General features: G+C 41.2%; 3 protein-coding genes and 2 pseudogenes across 4 annotated transcripts; 3 read left to right on the forward strand and 2 right to left on the reverse strand.

The window, feature by feature from the left end:
- Positions 1-2153: 2153 nt before the first annotated feature.
- On the reverse strand, positions 2154-3694 carry LOC115670635 (GDSL esterase/lipase 6-like; annotated as a pseudogene).
- A 962-nt stretch (positions 3695-4656) lies between these two features.
- On the forward strand, positions 4657-11809 carry LOC115671504 (uncharacterized). The gene is made up of 13 exons (XM_030593097.2): positions 4657-5097; positions 5974-6083; positions 6175-6285; positions 6394-6451; positions 7026-7115; positions 7261-7355; positions 7569-7622; positions 9329-9466; positions 9804-9861; positions 9990-10104; positions 10351-10420; positions 11119-11190; positions 11359-11809. The coding sequence occupies exons 1-13, from the start codon at positions 4692-4694 to the stop codon at positions 11473-11475; spliced, it is 1494 nt and encodes a 497-aa protein (XP_030448957.2). The 5' UTR covers positions 4657-4691; the 3' UTR covers positions 11476-11809.
- A 149-nt stretch (positions 11810-11958) lies between these two features.
- LOC115670612 (loganic acid O-methyltransferase-like) lies at positions 11959-13469 on the forward strand. 2 transcript variants are annotated; one of them, XM_056308347.1, is made up of 2 exons: positions 11959-12691; positions 12815-13469. In XM_056308347.1, exons 1-2 carry the CDS (start codon positions 12387-12389, stop codon positions 12933-12935), a joined length of 426 nt encoding a protein of 141 aa, XP_056164322.1. In that variant the 5' UTR covers positions 11959-12386; the 3' UTR covers positions 12936-13469. The 2 variants fall into 2 exon arrangements, with proteins under 2 accessions (XP_056164322.1, XP_056164323.1); XM_056308348.1 differs by having other exon boundaries at positions 13014-13469.
- Positions 13470-13724: 255 nt separating this feature from the next.
- LOC115669990 (ATP synthase subunit beta, mitochondrial-like) lies at positions 13725-17804 on the reverse strand (annotated as a pseudogene).
- A 1783-nt stretch (positions 17805-19587) lies between these two features.
- On the forward strand, positions 19588-23525 carry LOC115672836 (54S ribosomal protein L51, mitochondrial). The gene is made up of 4 exons (XM_030594800.2): positions 19588-19710; positions 19978-20057; positions 22924-23030; positions 23188-23525. Exons 2-4 carry the CDS (start codon positions 19978-19980, stop codon positions 23358-23360), a joined length of 360 nt encoding a protein of 119 aa, XP_030450660.1. The 5' UTR covers positions 19588-19710; the 3' UTR covers positions 23361-23525.
- The last annotated feature ends 3806 nt before the right edge of the window (positions 23526-27331 follow it).

Genomic DNA, 27331 nt, shown 5'->3' on the forward strand with positions numbered 1-27331 from the left:
TGAAGGCTCATATGCTCATGAGCATTTCCTTGCAATTCTCCCCTCGGCTAGGTTGACTGGAAAAAAAGACACTCCTCTTTCCGTGATACCTTGGACCCTGCATGCATTCTCCAAGAGGATCGACCATCTCAGAAAATGATGACTGAGCATACTAGGATTTCATGTTTTTGACAAAAAAAATAATACTAGGATTTCATGTGAATAAAAAGGCCCAGAAAATGCATTAAGAAAATCTGCAGTTTGCATCTTTTAGCCAATGCGGTCGATTGACTGAGAATATGCAACAATTACGTGTAAACTGTCGCCAAAGAGAATGTGGAAATAAGCATCTTTCTGCTTCATGAAAATAAGTTTCAAGCACCAACTGTAAGGCCTGGTGGGATGACTTCACCTTGGCATTTGATTGAGATATGAACTGTAATTAACATGAACAGGAGACTTCTCTCCATCGGTCACAAACACACCGAAGCCTCAAGTAAGGAGAATCCTAAGATCATATCATATACTTTTGGCTCTGCCTGATTTGCACTACATCTTCCCTCTCATCTGAGAAAAAAGACTGACCACCCAATCAGCTTTTCTTTCCTGGATTATGCTTTGAACTAGAGCCACCACAGAGAGAAGGACAAGGACACCCGATCAGCCACAACTATGAGAATAGAACCCATGCTGTTTGTGTCCCAGCTCCATACAAAGCCACATAAGAGCAATGCTAAAGCCAGCGAAGCTAATCCTCTGTGAAAACCGAGTACAACCTTCGACACTCGCTCAAAATGGCCATCCTTTCTTTGATGCAGACTCGAGCCACGGCCTTCTTGCTCCTGGAGAAAACACATGTCTACTCCATCTTCCGACCTCATCTCTAATCTGAACCACACCGCATCAACCCTGGATGTTCCTTCAGTAACTTGCAATTTCTCGGATGGGTTCGTGTCATTTGCCACCAACGAAGTTGCACAAGAATTCAGCATCGCTGTAAAACACTTATGGACAATCCCAGCCTGCCCCTTTATGGGATTCAAACAACACCGAACGCTGAGGGAATAAGGGTCTGACCCCATTGAAAGGTAAAAAGTACATGGCAACTAATTTAGGAAGGGACGTGCTGGGATTATGTTTAAAGCACACATTCGACGCCTCCCACCACCACATACAAACAATTTCCATGTTGTTAGGCTCACCCATCCGAATTGTGGCTGGCATCTTATCCGATCTAGATTAGCGGATATCTTTTAAGTCCAAAATTTATCTATCTAAACTAGATTTCCTCATCATAAAGGAATAATTTTCTGTTTGTATTCCGATATCCATGCAAGATTGAGAATTCTCGTGCGAACGCAGATACTGGTTACTTATCAAATGACTACTTGGATACACTAATTGACAAGACTCCACGAACGACGAACATCAAATTCTAGGATCTGCCCACTTTCTAAAGTTGGATGACACTTCTAAACAAAGTTGTGAATCAAAATTCTATCAGGAGAAATTGTCCAATCAGTTTTAAACCTGCCCACTTTCTAAAGTTGGATGATACTTTCAATTTTGACACTTAACAACCTTTTTCAAAATAAACTTCTTTTAAGTCGGGAAAATGACACTAATGGTCCCCGAACTTTGACTCAATATGCAATGTGGTCTCTGAACTTTAGCTCAATGTGCGATATCGTTCCTTAACTTTTAATTTGTTCAATGTAGTCCCTAAACTTTTGGTACATGTTCAAACTAGCTAATGGACTATATAAAAATGTTCAATATTGTCCTTAAACTTAAATTAATTGAATGATAATATTGGATGCTTTCATACTGCCTAAGGACTAGGTTGAATATTTATCAACAGGTCAAGGACTACATTGCATATTGCTCTAAAGTTCAGAGACTATTTGTGTCATTATCCCTTTTCAGTGCGGGGGCAATACGACCTTCCAAGTTTACCAGCCTAAGCGGAGGGGAAAACCGGTCTCCCTCTTGATGATTTTGAAGTGCTCGAACAAAATAGGAAGGATTTAATCTTGAAAAGCCAATTTATTTCCGTTCTCAAAATGAGTATTGATCAGTACACTTTATTCTTTATCGAAGTCCTCATCAACATAGAGAAAAGCTGGAAGAAGCATGACATAAGTCTGAAGCGAAACCGGATGTTCATGCGAAGTTCATCCTGTAACGTTCTTCGAACTCGTCGAGCGAGAGACGCTAACGTTGGCCAACGTGTTCAGATTCATGGGACGAATCCGAGATCGCTTGCCTCCCCACAAGGCCTTGGAGATGAGATGATTAGTGTGCTCCGATAGATGGAAGTAATCCCAGAACAGGAAGCGCTTCGGGCCCGAACAAATCTTGTAGCCTTCTTTGCCGCACTGCAGCATCCCTCCTAGCGTCCTGCCACCGCAACATGCGCTCGATACGTCGGAAAGACCTTACAACACGAGACACGAATGGCTCACTCGTATATCTCATACCGCCGGTCATGCTTTGCTCATGCTACACATATACAGGCTACAGGGAGTACTTGCGAGTTTGCGCGCATACTTTGTAACATGAGCGTTACTACCTTCGCAACGAATTTGATTCTCAGCATATAGTAGATCGATTGGGATAAAAGAGCGACGTTATGTACCACAGCGCGTGGGGATTGCACGAATCCGGTGAACAATATCGTACACCGTGCCGTAAACACAAGGGCGCCGGGGTACTTAAGAGGCACGTCCCTGGCCAAACTCCCCAAGCCATGGTTGTACTTCTCGACCATCGAATTCATCTTCCCCTAGCACCGGCCCACTGGCACCCCCGGCAAGAGTGCTTGAGCAGGGATGCACCCGACGGGGCCCAGCAAAAACACCGCAATCCTGCGAGCGCCGAGCTTGTAGATCTCGCCGATGAAGCGGGCCACTTCGGTGAGCATGGCCTGCACGCACGCATTGGGGCCGAGGGTCGGGGCGTCGAAAGGGAGGAAATAGTCAAACACATCGTTCGATCCGGACTCGAGGAAGAAGATCGATTGTCGGACCAATTTCTTGTCTACTTTGTTTTGCTCTACTAGGGCCCGGACTGTTGTAGCTGATCCTGGATTGGCGTCACTCCCTATCGTAAAATCGACAATTTTTGCTTGTTAGGACATGAATTTTTGTACCATGAAGAATCGAATTCATGAGATCATACTAATGAACTGGAAAATCTATGCTTATACATAGAATTAACGGAAAAAATCGGGGCATGTTTTCTTTACCATGTCCTTGTTTGTGTCTCTTAGAACACCACTCCCAGCACTAGCAAAGTTGATGCCATTTGATGGATAGTTCCTCTCGCTCCCATTGATTACCGCACTTTGTGCCTCCATGTATGGCTTCCGGAATTCGATGCCCAGAAATTGAGCTGCCACATTTTCTTTTCAACTCAATCTAAAAATTTACTCATAGAAGAACAAATTGACAAAATCATTATTTAAGTTAGCGAACTCACATATGAAGTCTGCGACGGTTCTTCCATTGGTGAAACTCCCCGTCGGGTGATGGAAGAAGCTCGACCCGTAGGGCGGGAAATCAGCCTGGGCCGTGCAGTTCCTGTTGAAGCGGTTGTTACCCACGTCGAAGATCGAGTCCCCAAATACGAAGACCGCGGGGACGTCATGCGACAAGGCCGGGAAGCACGACGAGACCAGGATGAACAATGTGATGAGCGACGATGGCCTCTCCATGTTTTCCGAAACGGGTCTCTTAGTTGATCTTGCTGGGACATGCGCATTTGTACATGGAACCCGAAATGGAGCAGCGATGGATGAGCCAAAGACAAGCTACTTTGAAACGAAAGGCACGAGCAAGTTGCATTTAGAAGAGCTAGTAATGAGTGGGTTAGAAATGAATTCCACACTCAAATCATTAAGACTTATTTATGATAAGCTTTAAAACTTTAAGATCCATTTAAGATGTACTCTTCAAAGTTGTATTGACCCATTTATGATCTATTTATTTTTTAAATGGGTCATAAATGGGTTTTAAGACCCATTTAACATGTCTAGAGCTAGCGAACAAAAGAGAGTGCGTAAGCTTTTGGGGCGGTTGAACGTGATGCGTGTGCATCAGCTATCAAAGCTGTCTCTTATGTTTTTCATTTTTGGCACTCCTGGGCATCATGAAGACTAGGTTGCTGTTTCTTTCTGTTTCTATGCTTTTCTTGGACACAAAAACGAGATGGCCAAGAGTTGTCTGAGACCTGATTCTTTTGTATTGGATGAATCGCATGTCAAGAAACGATTGGATATTACACCGACGGTCTATCGTAAAATAGTGGGATTCCCGGAGATACAATTTTGAATATTGAATTTCATATTACGATTGGTTTTGTTCACCGAATCATCTATTTTGAGGATTGTACGATATTTATCTTCTTTTTGCCGTATCCTAATATTTTTATCTAGTGTGATAAGGCGCTCTCTCTCTCCACTCAAGATTTCGCCCCTCGCCTCTATACAATAATATCCCATCTATGTCCAAAGAGGATTGTTGGCAATTGTCCACTAGGTACACGACCCAATGGTAAGCGAATTAGGATGGAGACGCTAGTATCATAAATATGAGATTTGACTCTTCTAATCTACAAAAGAGATAGATCATGTGTATGAAAGAGAGATGGAAGTTAGAGATAGCACGGAGTAAAGAAAAAATGGTCATATTAGCAGTTTTACGACTTCAGTAATGAAGGATTCAACTGCACAAATCGACGAAGATAGTGGACCGGAATTGCAAAACAAAAAAACTTGGAGGACTAAATCGCACAAGCGGCAAAAACTTCGGAGCGCGATAAAACAAAGCCACAACGAGGTCGTTTCGGCGGTCCTCTCTCCTCGCCTCGATCCCACCGGCGTCGCCGTCTTCAAGCGCTCGTCCATCCTGGCGACTTCGATCAACCGCGATTCCTCCGCGCCGGCGACCGCAATGAGCGGTCAAGCCGACGTGAGCTTGCTCGCAGCTGCGACCGAAGCTGCGAACCATCTCTATGGCGTCCGGGACACCTACTTCCCCTCCAATCCGGAGGACAAGCTCTCGAAGCTGCGCGACGAATCGAACTCGGCGCTCAAGCTCCTCGATTCCATTCCTCCCGGTAACCTCTTTTCGATTCGATGGCTTTGGCGAGCTTCATTGACGGTCCCTTTCGTGATCTTCGGGTTGGGTTGTGTTTGAGGACTCGCCGCTTGATTGATCGGGAAGTTGGCGGAACTTCGGGGGAGGTTGAATGCGGCGCTGTTGAAGTTTCGCGTGGCGAATGTGAACATCGAGTTGTGCTTATAAGACACGTCCCGTGTTACTGCACTGCGGGATGTGTGGGAGTTACGCGAGTTCTTTGGTTTTTTTAGTTTGTTGAGGAAGATTTGATCCGTGTTTGCTCTTGTGCATTTCGTGTGATGCCAGTGAAAAAGGAGCTTTCTTGTGCTTCTGTGCCCTTGTTTAGTTGGTGATGTAAACAAACGTCGGTTTTGTGCTTCCGCGCCTTCGTCTGCGTATCTTTATTCGTTGAATTATTTGAAAAGTTCACTTTTTGACTGCTTTACTCATCTTCTTTGACATGGCAATTTTCTGTTCTGGCTGGAGTTAGTGCAAAATGGAGTGTGAGATTGTTAAAAAAGTAAGAGCAATGAAAAGAATGGTGTTCTCATCCATCTCATTGAATTGTGGCTGCAGTGGTGGGAAGGGAATAAAGATGCTTCAAGGAGCTGATATTAAGTTCTTACAGACTTCTCGCATTTGGTTATCTTAGTAATGCTTGCGAATGAATGTGTTGTGTCTGAGCAGCATAGACATTGTCTCGTAAATGACTTTGGTAAAAGGGTTGGCGCCCCTTCTTTGCTGTTATGATGAATCTTCATGTTCTAACCAGTAATAAACTGAAAATAATGCAGTTGGGCTTTTCTCTTTTAACAGTGGGAAAATAATTTTCAGGTTTATTAACGCTGTGTTCGCTTGTCTCTGTGTTCGGCAGAAAAGAGGAAATCGCCTCTACAACGAGCAACATGTGAATATCTAAGAGGAAAGATATTGGATGTATTTCCTGACTATAGGAAAGAAGCAGAAGAACATCTCTCAAAAGCTGTGAGCACTGAGTTCCTGGTTTTGCTGTTTCATGTGTTTTATTCTTTAGCTTGGTGTTAATTTTTGTGAAAGCAAAACTTTTTTGGTCCAGGTTAAGTTGAATCCATCTCTTGCAGATGCTTGGTTATGTTTAGGTAACTGCATTTGGAAGAAGGGAGACCTACCTTCAGCAAAAAATTGCTTCAATCTCGCATTAAGCAAGGTTCTTTGTATCTCTTTTTATACTCTAGGTGTTAAATGATAACCATCTGGCCCGCTTGTCGGTGTCAATATCTATGCCTGAAACTTTTGGTGGTTTGGCATCATGAAGGGTCCAAACAAGGAGATTCTATGTCAACTGTCAATGCTTGAAAGGAAAATGGCTCAAGGCAAGTGCAAGTAATGGATGTTCTTTTATTTATATTAGAAGTCTTTCCAAAAGTATCATGTCTCTGAAGCATCATTTGACTTCATTTTTGTGGGTGCAGGTGCACTGCCACAAGGGCAGTGTGCCTGTTCATGCCATTTCAGTATTAAACTAGTATTGTGTCGTGGTCATGCACGGGATTAAATTGTCGCGAGTAATTTGATAATTGTGCTTGTCTTCCAAGTGGCGTCTTTTCTTAGGATATCCTGAGTCCTCCTCAGACAAGTATCAGGGAGTCAAATTCAAATGGAGGAGGACATCTCCCTCTAGAAATGCCGAGTTTTCATAAACTAATGTGACATCCCTCCCCAAAACCACCACTGAAGTAAAATCAAATTAGTATAAAATGAAATAAGAACAAGTAGGAAATGGGACACACTCTACATCAACTAAGCCAAGCAATGCAAAGAAGCTAAGAGAAAGATGGGATGCAAAATCTTGTCAAAAGGGAGAAAATTTGAAGGGATAAGAACTTGTGTTTTGGCTTGCTTAATATGGCTGCCCTATTTCGCTTAATGCTAACTTTTTGAATGTAGGTTCCGATAACCAAGCAGAAATTGTTGAAGAAAGCATAAAGCATGCAAAAGAAGCTATTGCTTTGGATGTGAAGGATGGGAATTCCTGGTGTAAGGACAAAACAATCTTCCATCTAGTTTGACCTTGTTTGACTTGGTTACATCGTCCCAGGGATTCATGCTTCAGTCTCCCTTTCTTTGTTTCCATTAAGGTGTATCATCCATCTTAGTCGTCGAATCATTTAAAACCTGGCAGATAACCTTGGAAATGCATGCCTCACTAGTTTTTTCGTGACTGGAGCCTGGGATCTTAGCAAACTTCATCAGTCTTTGAAAGCATATCAGAATGCTGTAAGTGTCAATAAGATGAAGCAAGAAAACCATTATAATATTCCTATAATCTTTTTTGTGATCCAAGCTGATTAATTAATTAGTCCTTCCATCTTGATGTAAATATGGAACTTTTAACTACCTGGAAAGATCCATCTGATACTAACAGGTTTTTCTTTTGTTGTACTCATAGACCCTTTACCATTTTATGCTCTAACATTTGATTACCATCAGGAAAAAGATGAAAGAATGGAATCCAATCCAGACCTATTTTTCAACTGTGCTACTGTAAGTGAACCTTTTTTTTTTTATACTTCACATTGCCATATCATGAAGTTGAGAAAATTGCCTTTGTCATTTCTTTTTTGTTATCAAGATGACAAAATGTTTAATCATCTTCTGATATGTTCTTTGCTGGGGCTTGAATATATTGAGTAAACAGCTAGAGTGTTGATGAGCTGACTATCGCATGTCGCATAATATTTGTTGTTCCTTTTCTTAGTTACATAATAAGGGTGTGCAGATGATTAGACTTTTTTGTTCCTTTTGTCATTATGCTTGTTTATAGATGAGTTTGCACCGAGGATTCTTTCTACTAGATGGGCAGGCAATGTCACATGTCAAGTACTTTTCCGTTTTTTTTTTTTTTTTTTTTTTTGTGGGGGGGGGGGGGTGGAGATGTAAATTTTTATTACATGATTGGAATTGGGTGTCAAATGGGGTAAATTGTCCCAGAAAATGGCAATGTGCATAATCACTTGGACATTCAAGGCAGTGTATTTTTAATGTGATCACTCCATTACCAAGTTTGTCAGGCATAGCTTTAGAAATTGTACATGGGAAGCAAATAAACAAAGCATTTAGTGCCGTATTTTCTCGTCAGTTTTCTTTCGAATTAGTGATGCAATGCAAACTGTGGCCAGAGTAACGATACCATGTGGATAATTTCCTCGTTACCCACGTTACTTCTTCCTTTAAGAGGCTTTTCCTTTTCAGTTTGACTTTCTTGGTGTGCCATAGAACCACAATTGACATTCCTGATGCTCCAGGTTTTAAATATCATTTCAGATGTCAAGCTGGAGAAGCTTTTCATTTCGTACCTAAAGAAAATGAAGAAGAAACAGATATTACTTCAGTGAAAAATATATTCGAGATCATTGGTTCTTGTATAGTCCAAATAAATTTGAGTTTCCTTTTGTCGTTTTTTAAATGACTCTAACCGACTAGCACTAGTTTATCAACTCTGTTTCTCCCACTAATCAACCTTATAAAAGAGTACCCATTAATCTGATTGATGAGCCACTAAGTAGAGTTTGCTTAATTTAAGGGAGCTTTCAAAAGATGTTGTCAAGGTTTTAATTGATGGGAGGAGACTCCCAGTACTAGCACACTGACTTACCAGGACCTTGCGTTGTTGCTCTAGTTTAATTCTTGTAGATCTAGACAATACCTATACCTGATTACTTTTAGACACATTTGCATTTGCTGCACATGATGTGCCCTGTGTATAAGTTGTTCCATAATGATTTATTTGGAATATTTGTTTCAAAAGTGAAAAATTAAATTACGAGTCTGCTATAGATACTGGTAGTGTATATTACAATGCGTTGTTATCACCGATCGCCTGTATATATGAATATTAAATTTAACATCAAGGACGACTCCTTAGTTAATGCTGAAGTTTAATAATTGAGAAAAATCACATTTATCTTTTTTTAACACTAAGAATAAGCAGCTTCTACCTGGCAGCTGATAAACTAGAAAACCAAAAAGAAAAAGAAAGGAATGTTATAGATGGAACAGGAAGTGAGAATGAAGAGAGATTAATGGTTCATCGAATTTGCAGTCATGAGGCCTTTTCAATTGATCCGATGAGCAATGCCTAATAAGAGTTTTTTAAGTTCATTAACGTGATGTTTTGTATGGAATTGGCACTCTAATTAGGTCATTTTCCCAGTCATTTCCCAGTTTGTTCAATGTTGTTTCATCTTCAGGTAAATAAGTACCTAGAGAACTATGAAAGGGCCCTTACTGGATTTCAAGCTGCTGCGCTAAAGGATCCTGGTCTGAATGCATCTGAGGAGGTTGAGAAGATAGTCAGTCTTCTTGACAAGCTAGATAATTTCTTGAAGGTAAATTATTTTTGAGTGAAGATATTAGCTACTTGATACTGGAACTTTCTTTTAGCTGGTTGATTTTATAATTTGTAGTTAAACTTGTGAATTTTGGGGAGTTAGAACTTCTAGTTAGCACATTTATTGCCTACTAACAAGACATAAGAGAAACTGACTCTTGAATTGTTATAATATCTTTCAAAAGTTCAGTTATAATGTTACTATGGGAGTTAAAATTCTCTTGATGCTGTCTCCTTGGTTTTCATGAAACTTATCAACAATTTTCTGTCTTCTGTGGATGCTAGTGATGCGAATATGAAATCCTTACTTTAAAACTGTTGGTTTGTGCACATAGGTACATGCCAAAGGGAAACGACTCACGTCTTTTGCATCATCGCTGGCTTCTGCCAATTGTGAGTTGTAATCCTTTGCTTTGACTGATTCTTACTTTCTATGAAAAGCTTTTGTATTTCTGGAAATGCATTTAATTTGATTTCCTTTTCTTTTGTTTGTTTGTGCGGGGACGTGTCCTTATCTCTAGTGAGTTCCTCCCACAAAAAGGCAAATGTTGATCTTCTATTTGAGGGTCTTAACAAAGCACTAGCCCTTGTTGGAAAGGTGCTATTCTTCATAAAGCATGATAATGTTTCTCCCCTGTAAGTTCTCTGCTTGTCAAAGTTCTCATGGTTTGTGTCATTTGATCAAACTGATTTAGTCACAGGTTGTGGACATTATTGTGTGCTTCACATGTATTATAATGGTGCAATACTTTCACATGGATATTAAACTGACTGTAGTCGACTCCACATACGTGTGTTCCATTTTAAGTCTGAGGCATCATATCGCACTTGTTGATCCTTTGAACAGCTTGTTTATTATGAACTTTGTGGTGGTTTTGGCAGGTATTATTTAGCATGTGATTCAAATCAGACATGTTTTATCCTTTCAGTTTATGGCATACGGAATGACATGGTAAGAAGTAATTGTTCCTTTCTGCAAAAAATGTGAAAATCCACTCGTTGGACCTACTGATTTGTTCCCAGTGTTCTTTGCTCTCTATCTACTACTTTTTTTGGGTTCCTTTGTGGTTCAGATAAATTTTATTCGTCATCACTGAAGTTTAGTGAATTTTCCAATCATATCACAGAACTTTCATTTCAATTAACTAATGTACTGAATATTCAATTTTTGCAACATATGCACAGGAAGTAGCCAATTTTCCAACAAATTGTTGGCGGGTGTATCTCCATCATTGCCACGTGGGCATCATGTTATATTTTGCCAGAGAATTGGCTGGACTTGGGTCATAGTGCACCAATTGCAAAAAATTGGAAGTTTAGTGCATTGGGTCATTAAAAATCAAAGATGAGTGATCTCATTGAAAGTCGCTTCAGTTTGGTGACCACCAATGAAATTTATTATTTATTTTCTTATATCTCAGACGTCAGTCTAGGACTCTCACGCAGTTTGCTCCATGTCTGTTTACTCTGGGGCTTTGTATCGTCACTGGTAGAATGGCGAAGGATGAATTTTTGTGTATCAGATACATAAACTAGGTTGAAAAGTGCCTTAATATTGCGAACCCTGCACAAATTATGAGTTCAGTTTTTGCATGCAGTCACTACTCACCATCTTGACTGCTATTTGTAACCTGTGATTTGTGTTTGCAGATTAAAGAAGGAGATCAACTGATGCTCTTGGATCCTTATTACCGTCTCGTTGATTTTACTTGGAGTGGGAAGGTACTTATTTTGTGAGCATATATCCTTGTTCACATTTCTTAATGAGCAACTTGCTATCAAACTTTATTTCCTCTTAACACTATCCTTGATATAAACCATGACCCGCAGTGCGAGTTCTATTGACTCCTGGTCTGCTTTTCCTTTATTGTTAATTGATTATTGGAACAGACTTACCAGTTCAAATCGATCCGTGTGGATTTCCTTCAACAATTGCTCGTGAATGGAAAGCCTTTGCCTCCAAGCCAGGCAGTTGGAACGTCCTTCCGTGCACAGCACAAGCCCTGACAATTTGTATCAAGTGCCTGTATCTTGCTGAGTTGCGGGCATCTCTCGATTCTCCTGGCCTGTGTGGTGTGCATGAAGCAGAGAGGGTACAAGGATGAATCAGGAAGTTGAAAATGGAGAGTGGAATAGGTGAGTTGTTGCTCGTATTCACTACCGACGCACCGAATGAGAACCAAATGTAATGCAGATTCATTTTTTTGACAGTGCAGCTTTTGATCATCGAGTTGTCGTTCCTTGTGTGCCTTCTGCCTAGGTGAGATTGTATCTTAGTTTGCACATAACAGCAACAGTGTCAATCCTGTGAAATGTAATGATATTTGGGTAAGCTTGCAAATTTATGCGTTCGCCACTCTTTCTGCCTCTCTTTACCGCCCTCTGCTGATCCCCAGCGACACGCCACTCGTCAGCTGGCAAATCATTAGTAATGGCACATTCCATCTCTTGAACTACTGAACATGCTACCGAATCTAAGTGCACCCAGGAACAGCATAACTTTTCTCATTGAAAAAGTGAAAAACAAGTACCAAAATTTATTTTCTAGTATAGTCCATCGGGAGCGCAAGCTTTACAGAACTGAATCTTTGCCTTCCCCGGGAATGAAACCCAGTCCAAGAAACTCAAACAAGTGTTTCGTGAAAGCATGATCGAGCGGTATATGAAACTCCTCCCTTTGAAGACGTTTTTGCCCCTTCACCTGCGTGCAGACCATAATCGACCATCATCAACGCGATAAACCTTGCATACATGAAGGCGGGCCTAGGATCTGATCAGATACCTCAGTTCCAAGTGTTCTTCAATGACCAAACCACCAATGACTTCAACACCCTCTTCTGAGTTCCGAGCTCTTCCACCCAATCGGCCGGGCGGGAGTTCCGGGGGCTTTCCATGGCCCACTGTACCCAGCCACTTCAATGAACTTGATCCACTCAGCTTTCGCGCTTCACTGGCTGTCCAAGGTTCCTGAGGAAGTGAAGGTCGGTTCTCACGCACGGACTGAAGGAAGGATCCCGTACGCTGGCGGTTCTCGTGGAGTCACCGAAGCCTTTGCTAGTCAGTTTCAGAGGGATATGGAGGAGTTCTTCGAAGTGAGATCGAAGGAGATGGTGGAGGACGGGCTGCTGATGCCGTGTCGGCCTGATGGCATAGTGGCTTCTGAGTTCATGCTTATGCACATGTCGAGTGTTCGGGGAATGTTCTTGCAGATATGGCCAGAGAGGTAAGCTACCAATGCTTAAATGTCAGATATTTCAACGCTATAAAGCTTGTTCTTTGTGGAGTTCCTGCATTGTACTAAACCATAAACACTAGTGCGAATGCTCAGTACACATGTTAATGACAGAACCGCACCGGACCAAGTTATTTCTGAATTTTCACGAGTTAATGCAGCTCCGTTTTTTAAGAACAGTGGACTTTTTGGAGCTTATGAGATGGAAGAGCGAAATGAGGCAACTGTTCAATAATCTTGATATGCCAGAGGCAGGGACTCCTGCCAGTTTGCCTGGAATTTTATTTATATTTGTATTTCACCCTTGTTGTAGGGCTTGGTAAAGGAATAACTCGTCGACTCATTCATTCTGCCGATTTTCATCCCGAGTCCAGCTGAAGTAAAGGAGCTGGCAATGAAGATGGATTGCTTCAGCATTTAAGTAGCAGAAAAGATTTACTACCCTCCAAAGCCAACTACACCAGAAGACATGAGGCTTTGCACTTTCCATCTCAGAGCAACAATAGAAGACGTTTTGCACAAACATTTTGGACCCGAAATTATCAGTACCGTCTTTCAGAGGCTTCCACAAAAGCTCGAACAGTTCTCAAGTACGCCGTGTTTCACAAATGTCGAGAGGTTGCAACATTTACTTCTTGTAGTCAAGAAGAAAAGATGCTTCTAAAGTAAATTTACTATACATAAAGTTGTCCAACTGCTAGCATTCCCAAAATTCCAGACTGAATTTGGTTTCCGATGTTTGGAATGCAAATCAAGTCAAGATCTGCAAAGAAATGAATACTAGTTGACAAGCAACAAGAAACCTCGTTTGTGTCAATGTCTTGAGGAACTATTCCTCGATTGGAACATTTTGAATCAATATATATTTTATCATAGTTCCAATATAAGATGTCTTAAAATGCAAATGCTTGAAAAGTACTCAATGGACACCGATGTATTTACATCCCATCAAATATGACACGGCCCCATCTATGCCTAAGCATAACAAGAGAAAAGGGAAAAGATACCATGCATGGCAAAGTAATAGGGAAAATGCTGCAGTACAGCATAAATAAATTTCTTCAATTAAAGAAATCCAATATGCCCAAAACCAAAGCAAAAAATATACACGTCCAGTCATTCCCTGGCTTATTAAGTGACAAGAAGAAAGAGGGCATAGCAACTGAGGCCCTCAACTCCATTTCTCTTTCACACTCTGCAATCAGATTAAGAAAGAGACAGAGAGATCCCGAAATTTGATCCGAAAGCAATCCTCTTGCAGGCCAATTATCTCTTAAATATGTTGGTTCCTGCAATTACAAAGTGAAGGGGACAAACAGAACTGGCAAAGAGAGGATTTGATTAAGAAGCAGATTCCTTGGCAATCTTCTCTGCCTTAGCGATAACCTCTTCAATGCCTCCAACCATGTAAAAGGATTGTTCAGGTAGATCATCATACTTTCCATCCAACACTCCCTGCCAAAAATTTTAGAGGAAAAAGCACAAAGCAATTAATAAATGCACACGATAATTTGCCTGAACATAACAAGTGCTATATTGATGGCATTCAGTAAGAAAAATTTAGAATTAGGACATATGTGCATCCTACAAGCAAAAAGCCAGAACCTAAATAAGTAAACTCTAGGACCCTTTTGACCAAAAAAAAAAACATTCTAGGAGCCAAACAATGCTAGAAACATATGGAAGCAAATAGACTGGCGTGGCGACTAAGACTCAATTCAAACAAATACACTGGCATCTACATTAGTGGATTCTTTTTCAGATAATTAAGCATACAGGAGTTTCATGATAAGACTATAGTATGAAAGTCCAACATAGAATTCCAGTTAATTCTCTCCAGCAAGTACGTTGAGCTTTTAGAACGAGATGAATCAAAAACTATCAATAGTTCTTCAATTTAAAATCATACTGCATCACCCCTATATTTTGTGATCAGGACACAGCCGGATCAACCGATGGGAGGAAAAAATATAGGAATATATATTACCTGGAAGCTGTTAATACTCTCCTTCAGTTCTACATATTTGCCAGGGGCTCCCGTGAACACTTTCAGCAACATGGAAAGGCTGGCTCAAGAACCGTTGAATTTTACGAGCACGAGCAACAGTCAATTTGTCATCTTCACTAAGTTCATCCATTCCCAAAATTGCGATAATATCTTGAAGATTCTTGTAGTTCTGAAGAACCTTCTGCACTCCACGAGCAGTATTGTAATGGTCCTCACCCAAAATGTGAGGGGAGAGCATTCGGGATGTGGAATCTAGGGGATCGACAGCAGGATAGATACCAAGCTCAGATATCTGCTCAAAGTCACAACAAGTCATCAATCCATCAGAAGAACCGTTTTGGATTAGTACTAATAAGCATCAACAAACCAACCTGTCGTGACAGCACAGTCGTGGCATCCAAGTGAGCAAAAGTGGTTGCAGGAGCTGGATCTGTCAAGTCATCAGCAGGGACATAAATAGCCTGGACAGATGTAATGGAACCTTTCTTTGTTGTTGTAATACGCTCCTGAAGACCTCCAAGATCAGTAGCCAGAGTGGGTTGATAACCCACAGCAGATGGGATACGACCAAGCAAGGCGGACACTTCTGAATTGGCCTGCAGAACAAATTGATAGTACAGTAAACAAATGGAAAGCATCGTAACAGTAGCATTCTTGCGACGGTTAGAGAAACTAAACAACACAATTCTTATGTCCTTTCACGGGCATGCTTACTTGGGTAAATCGGAAAATATTATCAATGAAAAGAAGCACATCTTGCCCTTCAGCATCTCGGAAGTGTTCAGCGACAGTCAGACCAGTGAGCCCAACACGAGCACGTGCACCAGGAGGCTCATTCATTTGACCATAGACAAGAGCACATTTGCTGTCAGCCTGTAGTTTGAAGGTTAAACTAAGCAAAACAATCCCACATGATTCGTGTATTCCAACGAGCAATAAGAAAAAAGAAAGGAGTGGTATTTAAGCACCTGCTTATCACCAAGCTTGATGACACCACTCTCAATCATCTCCCTGTACAAGTCATTACCCTCACGAGTTCGTTCTCCAACACCAGCAAACACAGAGAAACCACCTATTGAAGCATAATGAAGACGTCATATAGGAACAACAAGATGCAACCTGCACCTTAAGACATGTGGTATAAAAAAACCAACCATGGGCTTTAGCAACATTGTTGATAAGTTCCATAATAAGCACAGTTTTGCCTACACCAGCACCACCAAACAGCCCGATCTTTCCACCTCTTTGGTATGGAGCAAGGAGGTCCACAACCTGCAGGGGAAAGCAGCAGTGTAGTTGTTGAAACTCACTTACATAAAGCCAGCATATGACGAAAATGGGTCTAAAAGAAGTTCAAGGAAGATAAAATTTAGGTTTTCATATAAAATCGTATACCTTAATACCAGTGACGAGAATCTGCTGTTCAGTTGCTTGCTCAACGAAAGATGGAGCTTCTCTATGAATGGGCAAAAAATGATCCGTCTCTGTCAAAAAAGATAAATTCTCACCCATTAAGATCATGCGATCAAAGCAGCAGTTGGAACAAGCATGTACTTCATCAGTTCTCTATTACTCACTGATATCGCCTTTCTCATCAATTGGCTCCCCAATAACATTGATGATGCGGCCAAGTGTAGCCCTTCCTACAGGTACCTACAGGGAAAAAGGAAGCATCGTAAAGGCAGCAGATCAAGATATACAATGCAAATTTATTGAAACATGTGTATCAACAGAAAAAAGGAACAGAATGGGCCAATCAAACTAAATGCAGATATAACCCAAAATACACAGACAGATGCCACTCCATTAAAACAGAAGGAAATATTGCTGGCAGACCAAAAGGCAGTTTGAAAAAAGAGTCTCCGTGAGAATTCATCAAAGGCAAAAGCATAGAGCCCAAATCAAACAGTCAACCAAAAGTGGTTCGCCTCCGCAACTTTTTCTGAACTAACTTAGTAGTGAATCTTTCATTTCTTTTCATGAAATAACATGGAACTTTGTATGGTAACACCACGTAAGAAATGCTTTCCATCAACCACACGATTAGTGAAACTTCTGTCTTTCACAAATTAAAATCATCCTTCGGGCTTCAGCTCTTAGCTGAAGAAACAAAACAGGAACATCACCTCTTGAGCTGCATTACCTCAGCACAAGACTTTACACCAAAATCCTAACTTTCCAACTTAACATCCCACACTTGCACAGGAAATCCGTATCATTTGCATCACCCCAGTCCAGTCTCCAACCACCCACGACACGACAATGAAATCAACCATTTTCACCTTAAAATCGGACAATAACGTTAACATTTGGTCAAGCGAGGGGGACAATCACATCGACGAACAATTTCTCCCCCGCAATACCGGATCATAACAAGGATCCACAAAGACAACCACGCATACATCCACACAAAGTGATTTGGGCAGAGAGAGAGACGGGGGAAAAAGTCAAACTTACAGTGATAGGGGAGCCAGTGTTGAGCACGCGCTGACCACGCACGAGCCCTTCGGTCCCGTCCATAGCGATGGTCCTGACCATGTTCTCACCCAAGTGCTGGGCCACCTCCAGCACCAGCCTGATCGAGTGGTCGTGCACCTCCAGGGCCGTCAAGATCGGAGGCAGGCCCTCATCGAACCGCACGTCCACCACGGCCCCGATCACCTGGCACACCTGCCCGATCGCGCCGGCGCCCGTGAACTCATCGGTGATCCTGCCCTTCCCGGCGTCCTCCTTCGCGGGGGGAGGAGGAGCCGACGGCGGCGGGGCGGAGGCGGCGGAGGAGGAGGTGGCGTAGTAGGCGGCGCGGGTGAGGAGGTAGCCGTGGGGAGAAGAGGGGCGGTGGTGGCGCGGGGAGGAGGTGGAGAAGGGGGTGGGCTTGGGATTCGAGGAGGGAGGCTTCGACGGGAATCGGCGGAGGTAGGAGGAGGAGGAGCGGAGGAGGGTCGGCAAGAGCCGGCGCGAAGATGCAGAAGCCGCCATGGAAGGGGGTGGCTGGCTTCAGGTGGAGACCAGAAAAGTGGGAGGAAAGGAGGAATTTTTGTAGGGCTTCACCTCCAATTTATGGACTGTGTAGTACACTAGAGAGAGAGAGAGAGAGAGAGAGAGAGAGAACAACAACCAATCCTGCATTTCAGGCAAAATTCAAGTGAAGAAAAGAAGAAGAAGATGAAAAAAAAAGCATCCATGTTGGATCTTTTGCATTTTACAACTTCAATTGTTGGAGCTAACAACAATGTAATACAATTGATGATTGAAATATGGATTAGTTACACTTTCATTACACATGCCAAACTTCCGGTAGTGGGGGTGCGAAAACTAATTTAGTGCACATAAGCGATGGATCTAACAATCAACCTATTAAGAAAAAAAAGTTTACTTTTACATATTACCTTTCACAGCCTAATTCCCTAAAAAATCACCAACTTTAGGTCAAATCCTGAACTTTTTTTTGTTTCAGAAAAAACCTCAAACTTTAGGTCCAATCCCAAATTTGCCCTGAACTTTTTTTGTCTAAAAAAAGACCCCAAACTTTAAGTCCAGTCCCAAATCTGCCCCGAATTTTGTTTTGTGTAAAAAAAACACCAAAATTCAATTTATTTATAAAAAAAAAACCCCTGTGATTCAGTCCCAACTTGATGTGGCACTTCCACGTCGATAACAAATCCACGTCAACAAAGTAATGGGGCTTTTTTTTAGACAAAAAAGTTCGGAGCAAATTTGAACTGAACCTAAAAATTAGATTTTTTTAAAATAAAAAAATAACTTTGTGGTGGATTTGTTATCGTCTCTAACTTTCATATCCTATAATGGTTTTATTTTGGAGAATTTCAACAATTTTTATTTGGTTTGATTTGTTATTGAAGTGGAAATGCGACATCGATCTGTACCTATCGTTCCATTACTTTACTGATGTAGATTTATTATCAACGTGGAAGTGCCACGTCAAGTTAGGACTAGATCATAAAGGTATATTTTTTAATATAAATTGACATTTGCTGATTTTTTTTACATAAAACAAAATTCGGGGCAGATTTGGGACTGAACTTAAAGTTTGGGGTTTTTTCTGAGACAAAAAAAAAGTTTGGGGCATATTTGGGATTGGACCCAAAGTTTGGGATTTTTCTGAAATAAAAAAAAGTTCAAAGCAGATTTGGGACTTAACCTAAAATTTGGGATTTTTTAGGGAATTCACCCTACCTATCACTTAATCTAGATCTTATAAGTAAAGCATTTGCGGTCTTTCCAGAATTTAAAACTCCGTGAAGCCACAGGCTCGAGTAAGTTGTAAGCAAATCTCTACTCAGCTTATGACATAGACATCTGCTCCTTCATGCGACCAGATCATCTAGATTTCTAGCATTGTGACATATGAACTGAGTAGTTCGACCAAAAAAAAAAAAAACTGAGTAGTACTAACTCAAACCAAATATGTTGCAACACATGTGTGACCATTAGGGTAACATCTAGAGGGGTAGCTGCTCCCACCCACTCTCCGCCTTATTTGTCGATTAAAAGTATGAAATACCTTATACTTGTAGAGTACTAAGATGTTAACATGTAAATCCAATAAAAAACAAACATGCCCGTCAAGGAAAGCCATTACCTCAATGCCAATTGGTATAATTCGTTGACCGGCGAGCTCGTTAGCGAAAACATTTTCATATAATTCATGGTCTAAATTGAATACGTACCAAAAGTCTATGGAATATATCGAACAAATTGAAAGTTCATGGACCATATTGAATATTAGGCTCAAGATCATAGACCACACTGAATAAATTAAAAGTTCAAGAATCGCATTGCACGTTGGGTCAAAAATTCAGGACTATTCTTGTGTTTATCCATTTTCTTTTCTATTCCGAATATTGGGCGAAAACCCAAAAATCCATCCCAAAACCCCTCCCCCTTTCCCCAAACCCCTCGCCTCTCCGACTCTTCTCTCTCTTTTCTCCTCCTTCGCTGCACATCGACATCGATACAAGCAAGAGCCGGCGACGCCGAGGTTCGTTCAACCTTCCGCTCTCCTTTCGATCTCGCGTTCCCCAGATTCGAATGCTTATAGTTATAGGCCGATCCTTAGTTTCTACTGCTGCTATCGAGTGCGGTGAATAGCTGTCGAGCTAGGGGACCAGTGACCCAATTTTCGGGAGGTTCTTCGTTTTCTTCGTCTGCGGTTTTAAGATTCCTGGTAGCAGTAGTGCTTTCGCTTGCGCTCATTCGCGTTGCCCCGGGTAAATCCGGCGGCGCTGTTTTTTGGGGGGGTTCTCAGATGGCTTTGAGAGGCGCCTGGCAGCTTCAGAAGCTGATTGTAAGCTATTGCGACTGGGGAGGAAGTAGCAGGGGCATCAGGTACGCTTTTTTTTTTACACGGCTGTGGGTACGATTGATGTGGGATTGAGCTCTTGGGGTGCTATGCCTTAAAGTCTCTGTTGTCATCGGTTGTTAAAGATTCGAGCTGTGCCTTGGCGTTATGTTTTATCTGCTGAAAATCTTAATCCCGCTAAGATTGTGCGTCGTCTAATCTTTTTAAAGTGCTGATGCAATGGGTGGGATTGGATATGCATGAAAATATTGGATGGTGCCTGGCAGACTGTGGAGGCCCATCTCCAGCGGTGGCCTCTTTGTTTTTGTTTAAGGTCTGTCGGGGCTAAGGAGCATTGTTCTGGATCCAAGGGAAGATGTTAGTTGCATATGACGCGGCTTCAAATGAATGCAGTTGCTGAAGATATGGGACTCTAGTTTTTGAGGTAGATAGATAAGTAAAGCTTGTGCCTCTAGAAAAGAAACTATAAGGTCAGATCTGTTCAAAAAGGAGCAAGTTGGTTGGGTTTCATCTACGAGGGCTTGCTATCTTTTGGATATGTATGGTTCTGCGGATAATGGAGAGTATTTGAAAATTGACCGAATACAAAGATTCAACTTTGCACCATTTGTTACTGTTTTGTTTTTTTTTTTAAATAGGCAAGTGAAACACCAAGTGTTACTTTTAGGTGATATAAAATTATTCTGGAAAGGAAGACTCGGTTATAGGGGGGAAGCTGAGGAGGGAATCAATGGAAGACAGGAAAATTATGACAAAGATTGTGTTGATTGCAACAATCCATTATCGCACAATACCGCTTGTTAATCCATGTTGATCCATGTTGAGTATTCTGTCTAGTTTGTATCTGTAAGGTATGCAAATATGCAGCTGTTGTCACTGTTTTCAAACCCGAACTGGATTGGCCGGTCCAACTGATTGGACCGGGAGACCATGATCCGGTCCGATTTTTCTCATCCACCTGGTTGGTCATGAGCCGGTCAAACCCGATGTTGACCTGGTTCAACCGCTTGATCCGATGAGCCGGCCATCGGTTGGGCTGGAGCTTTGATCAAATTGTTGACTTGGTGAATAAAATTAAATATTGGGGTAGGTAGTGATCAACCCCTTGACCTCTTGTACATTGAAGAACACTGTATCCACTAGAGTGAGTGTTCCTCCTTTTTGCTGCTAACGTGCATACTCAATATGTATCATATAAATTTCTTCTTAATTTTACTACTTCATTGACCCGGTGGTTCAACCAATTGAACCGGTTGACCCGTGAACCAGAGCACAGACCAGTTCTTTGACCAATCCGGGTTTAAAATAATTGGCTGTAGTAACACACTCTTATGCCACTCTTACCAGTATAAAGGACAATTAGTGTACTTACACTCCTATAGTTTCGCTATCGGATTTTGCCAATGGGGGTATGTACCTCAACACAAGAATTGGCAGAAATTTCTAGAAAGAGGAAATGTTGTCATAAAGAATTGTTTGTTCCTTTCCCATCCTTGTCTTGCCTCTTTTCAAACCCGTGATGACTGTTACAAATCATTCAAAAGCTTTGCAAAGAGGTTCCACTCTGCATCAGTACGTGACAGGCATTCTGAAAAGCCGGATTACACTATGTGTTATCTCCCTCCCGCTTTATTACCATTTAGACTTCCATGAGTGAAGGTTGATCCCTTTTCCCCTCACTCTTCGATATTTTTAGGTTATATCGTCCATATTTATGTATATAAGACTATAGTATAACCATTAATGTTCGTTTAACTTAGAAATGAAAGAAGATCGATAAAAGCATAATGGACATGGACTTAAGTATTAGCACTGCTCTTTACAAAGAGCATTATAGCGATTGTGTTTCCTTCACTAATTGAGACATTTAAAGGGAACTTTTGGCTTTTGCTATCCTCTGCAATAGATGGAAGTACTGTCTAACTAGTATCTTTGTATGATAGGAACCAAGTATGCCTTCACTTTTTGTTAGATTTAGTTTCCCTTTGGCAATTCAACTCCAGATGCTCTCTTTGCTTTCAAGTCCCCTCATTTTGAGCATGAGATGAAAGGCTGTCTTAAATGAAAAGAAAAAATGGGGACCAGGGATTGGCCCTATTTGTTGAGAGACCACTGCTCTTTGGGCTTTAGTCCTGGATTTCTCTACCTCTTCCCTTTCAACCTTATATCATTGAAAGATATGAAGGCTAGGACATGAACATGCTTACTGTGGACCACCCATAGGGTTCTAGCTTTTACTATCTGCACAATTTGCCTAGTTTTAGCATATTTATACGTAAGATTCGAGTATGGTTCAATCAATTATTTTGAATCATGAATTAATTTGTGATTGTGAAAATGAACTTCACTGGTACGGCTGACTCTATCATGCTGAGGGTTATCATGGTTCTTTGTAGAAAACAGTTTCCTGAATGTTGAGCAGGGATACTAAGGCTTATTTAATGGAGAATTATCGTTTGAATTCTTGGCAGAGCTTTTCCATGCCTCTTTTGTATGTCTGAAGTAAGAAGTCTCTGATTTCTTCATTAAACCTTTCCGCTCTTTTTTTCATGATGTGTTCATCTCCATCATGAATCATTATGATTTGTAGGCTGAGATAGTAAATTACGGGTGATGTGGCGGCAGTCTTGCAATTAGGCAAGCTGTTACCTGCATCATAGATTTCTTGAGCATCATAGTTTCGACCATTGGCTTTCGCTACTTTACAATTCTTTGGTGATGTGGATGGTTGTGATACAAAACATACATCGCAACTGTTTATTTAATTGTTCTTCGCTGATTAGAATATCTTTGGGTCGATAGATCTGTCTCTTAGTGAACGGTCATTTCCTGCATGAATCGTTAGTTCCAATACCATATATCAGCAATTTATCTTCTTGAAAATATTGATAGGGCATTTATGGAGTCTCATCTGCCAGCATTTAAGGAGGTTAACCCTCAGTTAGAAGTTGCCACTGAACTCATTCGTGGCCAGCATCCACATCTGAAGGGCTTTTATAGTAAGTCTCTCCCCACAACCCATTAACCTTCTATTGATGACCCCTGTGCATTGGTCCATATTTTCAATCTGCATGTGACCTTAATGTTAGTTTAAATTACCAAAAGTGGGAAGTTTTGCATAGTCCTTAGTAAAAGTTTTTTTGTCTGGATTTGCAGAGAACAAGAACCAGCGGGTGATATGCGTGAAGAATATGAGCCCTGAGGACATCCTACTACATGCGACCAGGTTGAGGAATGCACTGGGAAGAAAAGTTTTGAAGCTGAAGACAAGACATGTAACGAAGCACCCCAGCGTGCAGGGTACGTGGACAACTGCTCTCAAGTTTTGAGCTGCGAAATAACCGGTAAAAGGTTTCTGATTTGGAGTATTGTGGCATAAGTTGTAATTGCTGAAACGATGATCTCATGTGGGGTCCTTCTAAATTACAAGCGGTAGTCATGGTTTAGAGGCTACAAATTCCATTGAACAGGAATGCAGCTTTCACTTTCGTGGTTGGTGTATTTTTCATTTCTTCTGGCCGTTTTAGTTGTCTTTTTCCTATATTTTAAAAATGCTTCGGAGGATCAGGAAGTGAATAGTTAGGGCAGCTAGGTCATTTGACAGACACAAAGACCTAACATGTGCTACTGACGTCATTTTCGCGCGTGAGATTGCAACAGCACTGAGAGCAAGTTCTCCTGATTTGTGGAACAGAACTCCAAAGAAAAAAAAATGTTATGTTCTCGCGGTTGGGTTTTGGCTCTTGTGCAATTATCTGTGTTAGAGAGGAAAAGTTGATTTATTATTCAGCAAAATAACGTATTTATACAATGGTAACCCAATAAACCCTAAGGCTGCGTTTGGTCGTGCGGATATCTAAACAGGATAGGACTGGATAGGATAGGATAAGAAATCTTGGGATTTCTTCATATCCTATCCACTGTTTGGTGGACTACGGATTTAAAGTTGGATAAGATAAATTTTTTTTTTTTTTGCTATTCACGGGTTCGGAGGAGTCGGTGAAGGAAAAAAAGCCGAGAAATTTTTTTGGTGAAAGCGCACAAGGTGTGGGGATGAAGATGACGGCGAGTGGAGCGTAGGGTTTCTGAAAAAATAGACATTAGAAATCCTATCCAGGTTTATCCCACCTCCCCCCTCGGATTTTTTTATCCGGGCTATATCCGGTCTATATCCGACCTTATTCTACTCTGGACCATCACCAAACACAGGATAAGATAAAACATATCATATCCTGGCTTTTATCCGGTCGACCAAACGCAGCCTAAGAGTCCTAAAGACCATTTTGCCCTTGATACTTCTAACACTCCCTCTCAAGCTGGAGCATAGATATTAATCATGCCCAGCTTGTTACAAATATATTCTATCCTCCCGCTACCCAAAGATTTAGTAAAAATGTCTGCAAGTTGTTCACCAGTTCTAACATGACTAGGAAGAATCATTCCACTTTGCAGCTTCTCTCGAATAAAATGACAATCAACTTCAATGTGTTTTGTTCTCTCATGAAACACCGGGTTAGATGCTATATGTACTGCAGCCTTATTATCACACCATAGAGACATAGGAGTTGAAACTTTCAAGCCTAACTCAGTCAACAGCTGCTGAATCCACACTAATTCACATGTTGCTTGTGCCATGGCTCTATACTCTGATTCAGCACTAGAGCGGGCAACAACACTCTGTTTCTTACTCTTCCATGACACTAGATTTCCTCCAACCAATGTACAGTAGCCAGTAGTAGATCTCCTATCATCTGGAGACCCTGCCCAATCAGCATCAGAAAATCCTTCAACTCTACTATGACCATGATTTTGATAAATAATGCCTTTCCCTGGAGTCTTCTTCAAGTACCTTAAAATTCGAATTACTGCATCCCAGTGAGAAGTACGAGGAGAAGACAGAAATTGGCTGACCACACTAACTGGAAAGACAATGTCTGGTCGAGTAACTGTGAGATAATTTAGTTTGCCTACCAATCTTCTATATCTCTCAGGACTATCGAATAGCTCTCCTTCTTCGGCAACCAGTTTAACTCCTTGTTCCATGGGTGAATCAAGAGGCTTGGATCCTAACATGCCTGTCTCAATGAGTAAATCCAAGACATATTTTCGTTGTGACAGAACAATACCCTTCTGTGACTGTGCCACCTCAATTCCTAAAAAATACTTCAATTTTCTTAAGTCCTTAGTCTGAAACTGTTTCTGAAGATAGATCTTTAGTTCATCTATACCAACTAAATCATCTCCTGTGATAATAATATCATCCACATAGACAATCAAGAATAATTTGTCTTTCCTTGACTGTCTATAAAAGAAAGAGTGATCATTGTCACATCTAGACAGTCCAAAAGAAAGTACAGCTTCAGAAAATCTTCCAAACCATGCCCGAGGAGACTGCTTCAAACCAAACAAAGATCTTTTTAATTTGCAAACCATTCCTCCAGACTCCCCGTGAGCAACAAACCCTGGAGGTTGCTCTATATAAACTTCTTCATGTAGAGTACCGTGCAAAAAGGCATTCTTAACATCAAGCTGAAATAAAGGCCAATGATAGGTGGCAGCAAGAGATATCAAAATACGAACAGAAGTAAGCTTGGCAACAGGAGAGAAAGTATCCAGATAGTCAATCCCATACATCTGAGCATACCCTTTCGCAGCAAGTCTCGCTTTTAAGCGAGCAAGAGAACCATCGGGATTAACTTTGATAGCATACACCCATCTACAACCAATAGCAGTTTTTCCCTGAAGGAAGAGGTACCAAGTTCCAAATTTGATTTACCTGTAGAGCTTTTAACTCTTCTTCCATTGCTGTCCTCCACCCAGAAATTTGTAATGCCTCAGATACAGACTTGGGAATAGGATATTGGTTAACAGTAGATAAAAATGATCGAAAAGAAGGAGACACAGAAGAGTATGAAATAAAATTTGCGATAGAATGTTGTGTACAGGCACGTGTACCTTTGCGATGAGCTATTGGAAGATCAAGATCTGACACATGAGGAGAATCGACTAATGGTGGATCTGGGACGGAAGATGACGCAGTCGTGACAGGAGGAAGGGGGGGAGTATGAACCCGAGGACGCCGAGTATAAACCTGTAGAGGAGGTGGTTCCTGTGTAAACGCAGGTGAAACAGCTGGAGTAGTTGACCGAATTGTAGTCACATATAATTCTTCATCCAACTCAGACACAGAAATTGGAACATCATGATATGGAGTGGATTCGAAGAATGAGACATCAGCACTTATGAAGTATTTGTTCAGTAAGGGAGAATAACAATGATAACCCTTTTGAGTACGGGAGTAACCAAGAAACATACACTTGATAGCTTTGGGATCAAGTTTGGATACTCCAGATCGATGATCACGAACAAAACAGACAACCAAATACATGAGGTGGTAAGGCAAATAGTGGCTGATTTGGAAACAAAGTAGAAAATGGAATACCACCTCGTAGAACAGAGGAAGGCATGCGATTAATGAGATAGCATGCAATCAAGACAGCATCAGACCAAAAGACTTTAGGGACTTTCATCTCAAATAACATAAATCTAGTAACTTCCAACAAATGTCTGTTCTTCCTCTCAGCAACACCATTCTGCTGTGGTGTATCAGGACGTGAAGATTCATGAATCATACCATGCTGTGTCATGAAATCAGAAAAAGGTGCAGAAAAGTACTCCTTAGCGTTATCAGAACGCAACACTTTAACATGCACACCAAATTGAGTAAAGATTTCAGATATAAATGCGCGAAATATAGAAAACAACTCAGAACGATTTTTCATTAGATATAACCAAGTAACTCTGGAATAGTCATCAACAAAAGTAACAAAATATCTAAAACCCAACTTGGAAGTCACATGACATGGACCCCAAACATCTGAATGAATTAACAAAAATGAAGACTCTGTTCGTTTAACGACTCGAGACGGATAACTAACACGATGTAATTTGCCAAGTTGGCATGACTCACACTCTACACTAGAAATAGATTTAAAACTGGAATTCAATCTCTGAAGACTGTGTAGAGAAGGATGACCAAGACGACAATTGATCTGATGTAGAGAAGTAACACCAGAACATGCAAAGGAAGTTGAGTCTTCAAGCACATACAGTCCCCCTTCCTCACGTCCTTTACCAATCGTCCTCTTCGTAGCGGATCCTGGAATATACAAGAATCGGGATAGAATGTTCTTGAACACCGAAAAGTTTTAGTTAACTTACTGACTGACATGAGATTAAAAGGAAATTGTGGAAGATCAAGCACTGAGGTCAAAGGCAGTGAGGGAGTTGGATGAACTAT

The sequence above is a fragment of the Syzygium oleosum genome, unplaced genomic scaffold, assembly GCF_021117445.2.
Source record: "Syzygium oleosum isolate NSW1041296 unplaced genomic scaffold, Sole_v2.1 Sole_v2.02, whole genome shotgun sequence".
Lineage (NCBI taxonomy): Eukaryota > Viridiplantae > Streptophyta > Magnoliopsida > Myrtales > Myrtaceae > Syzygium > Syzygium oleosum.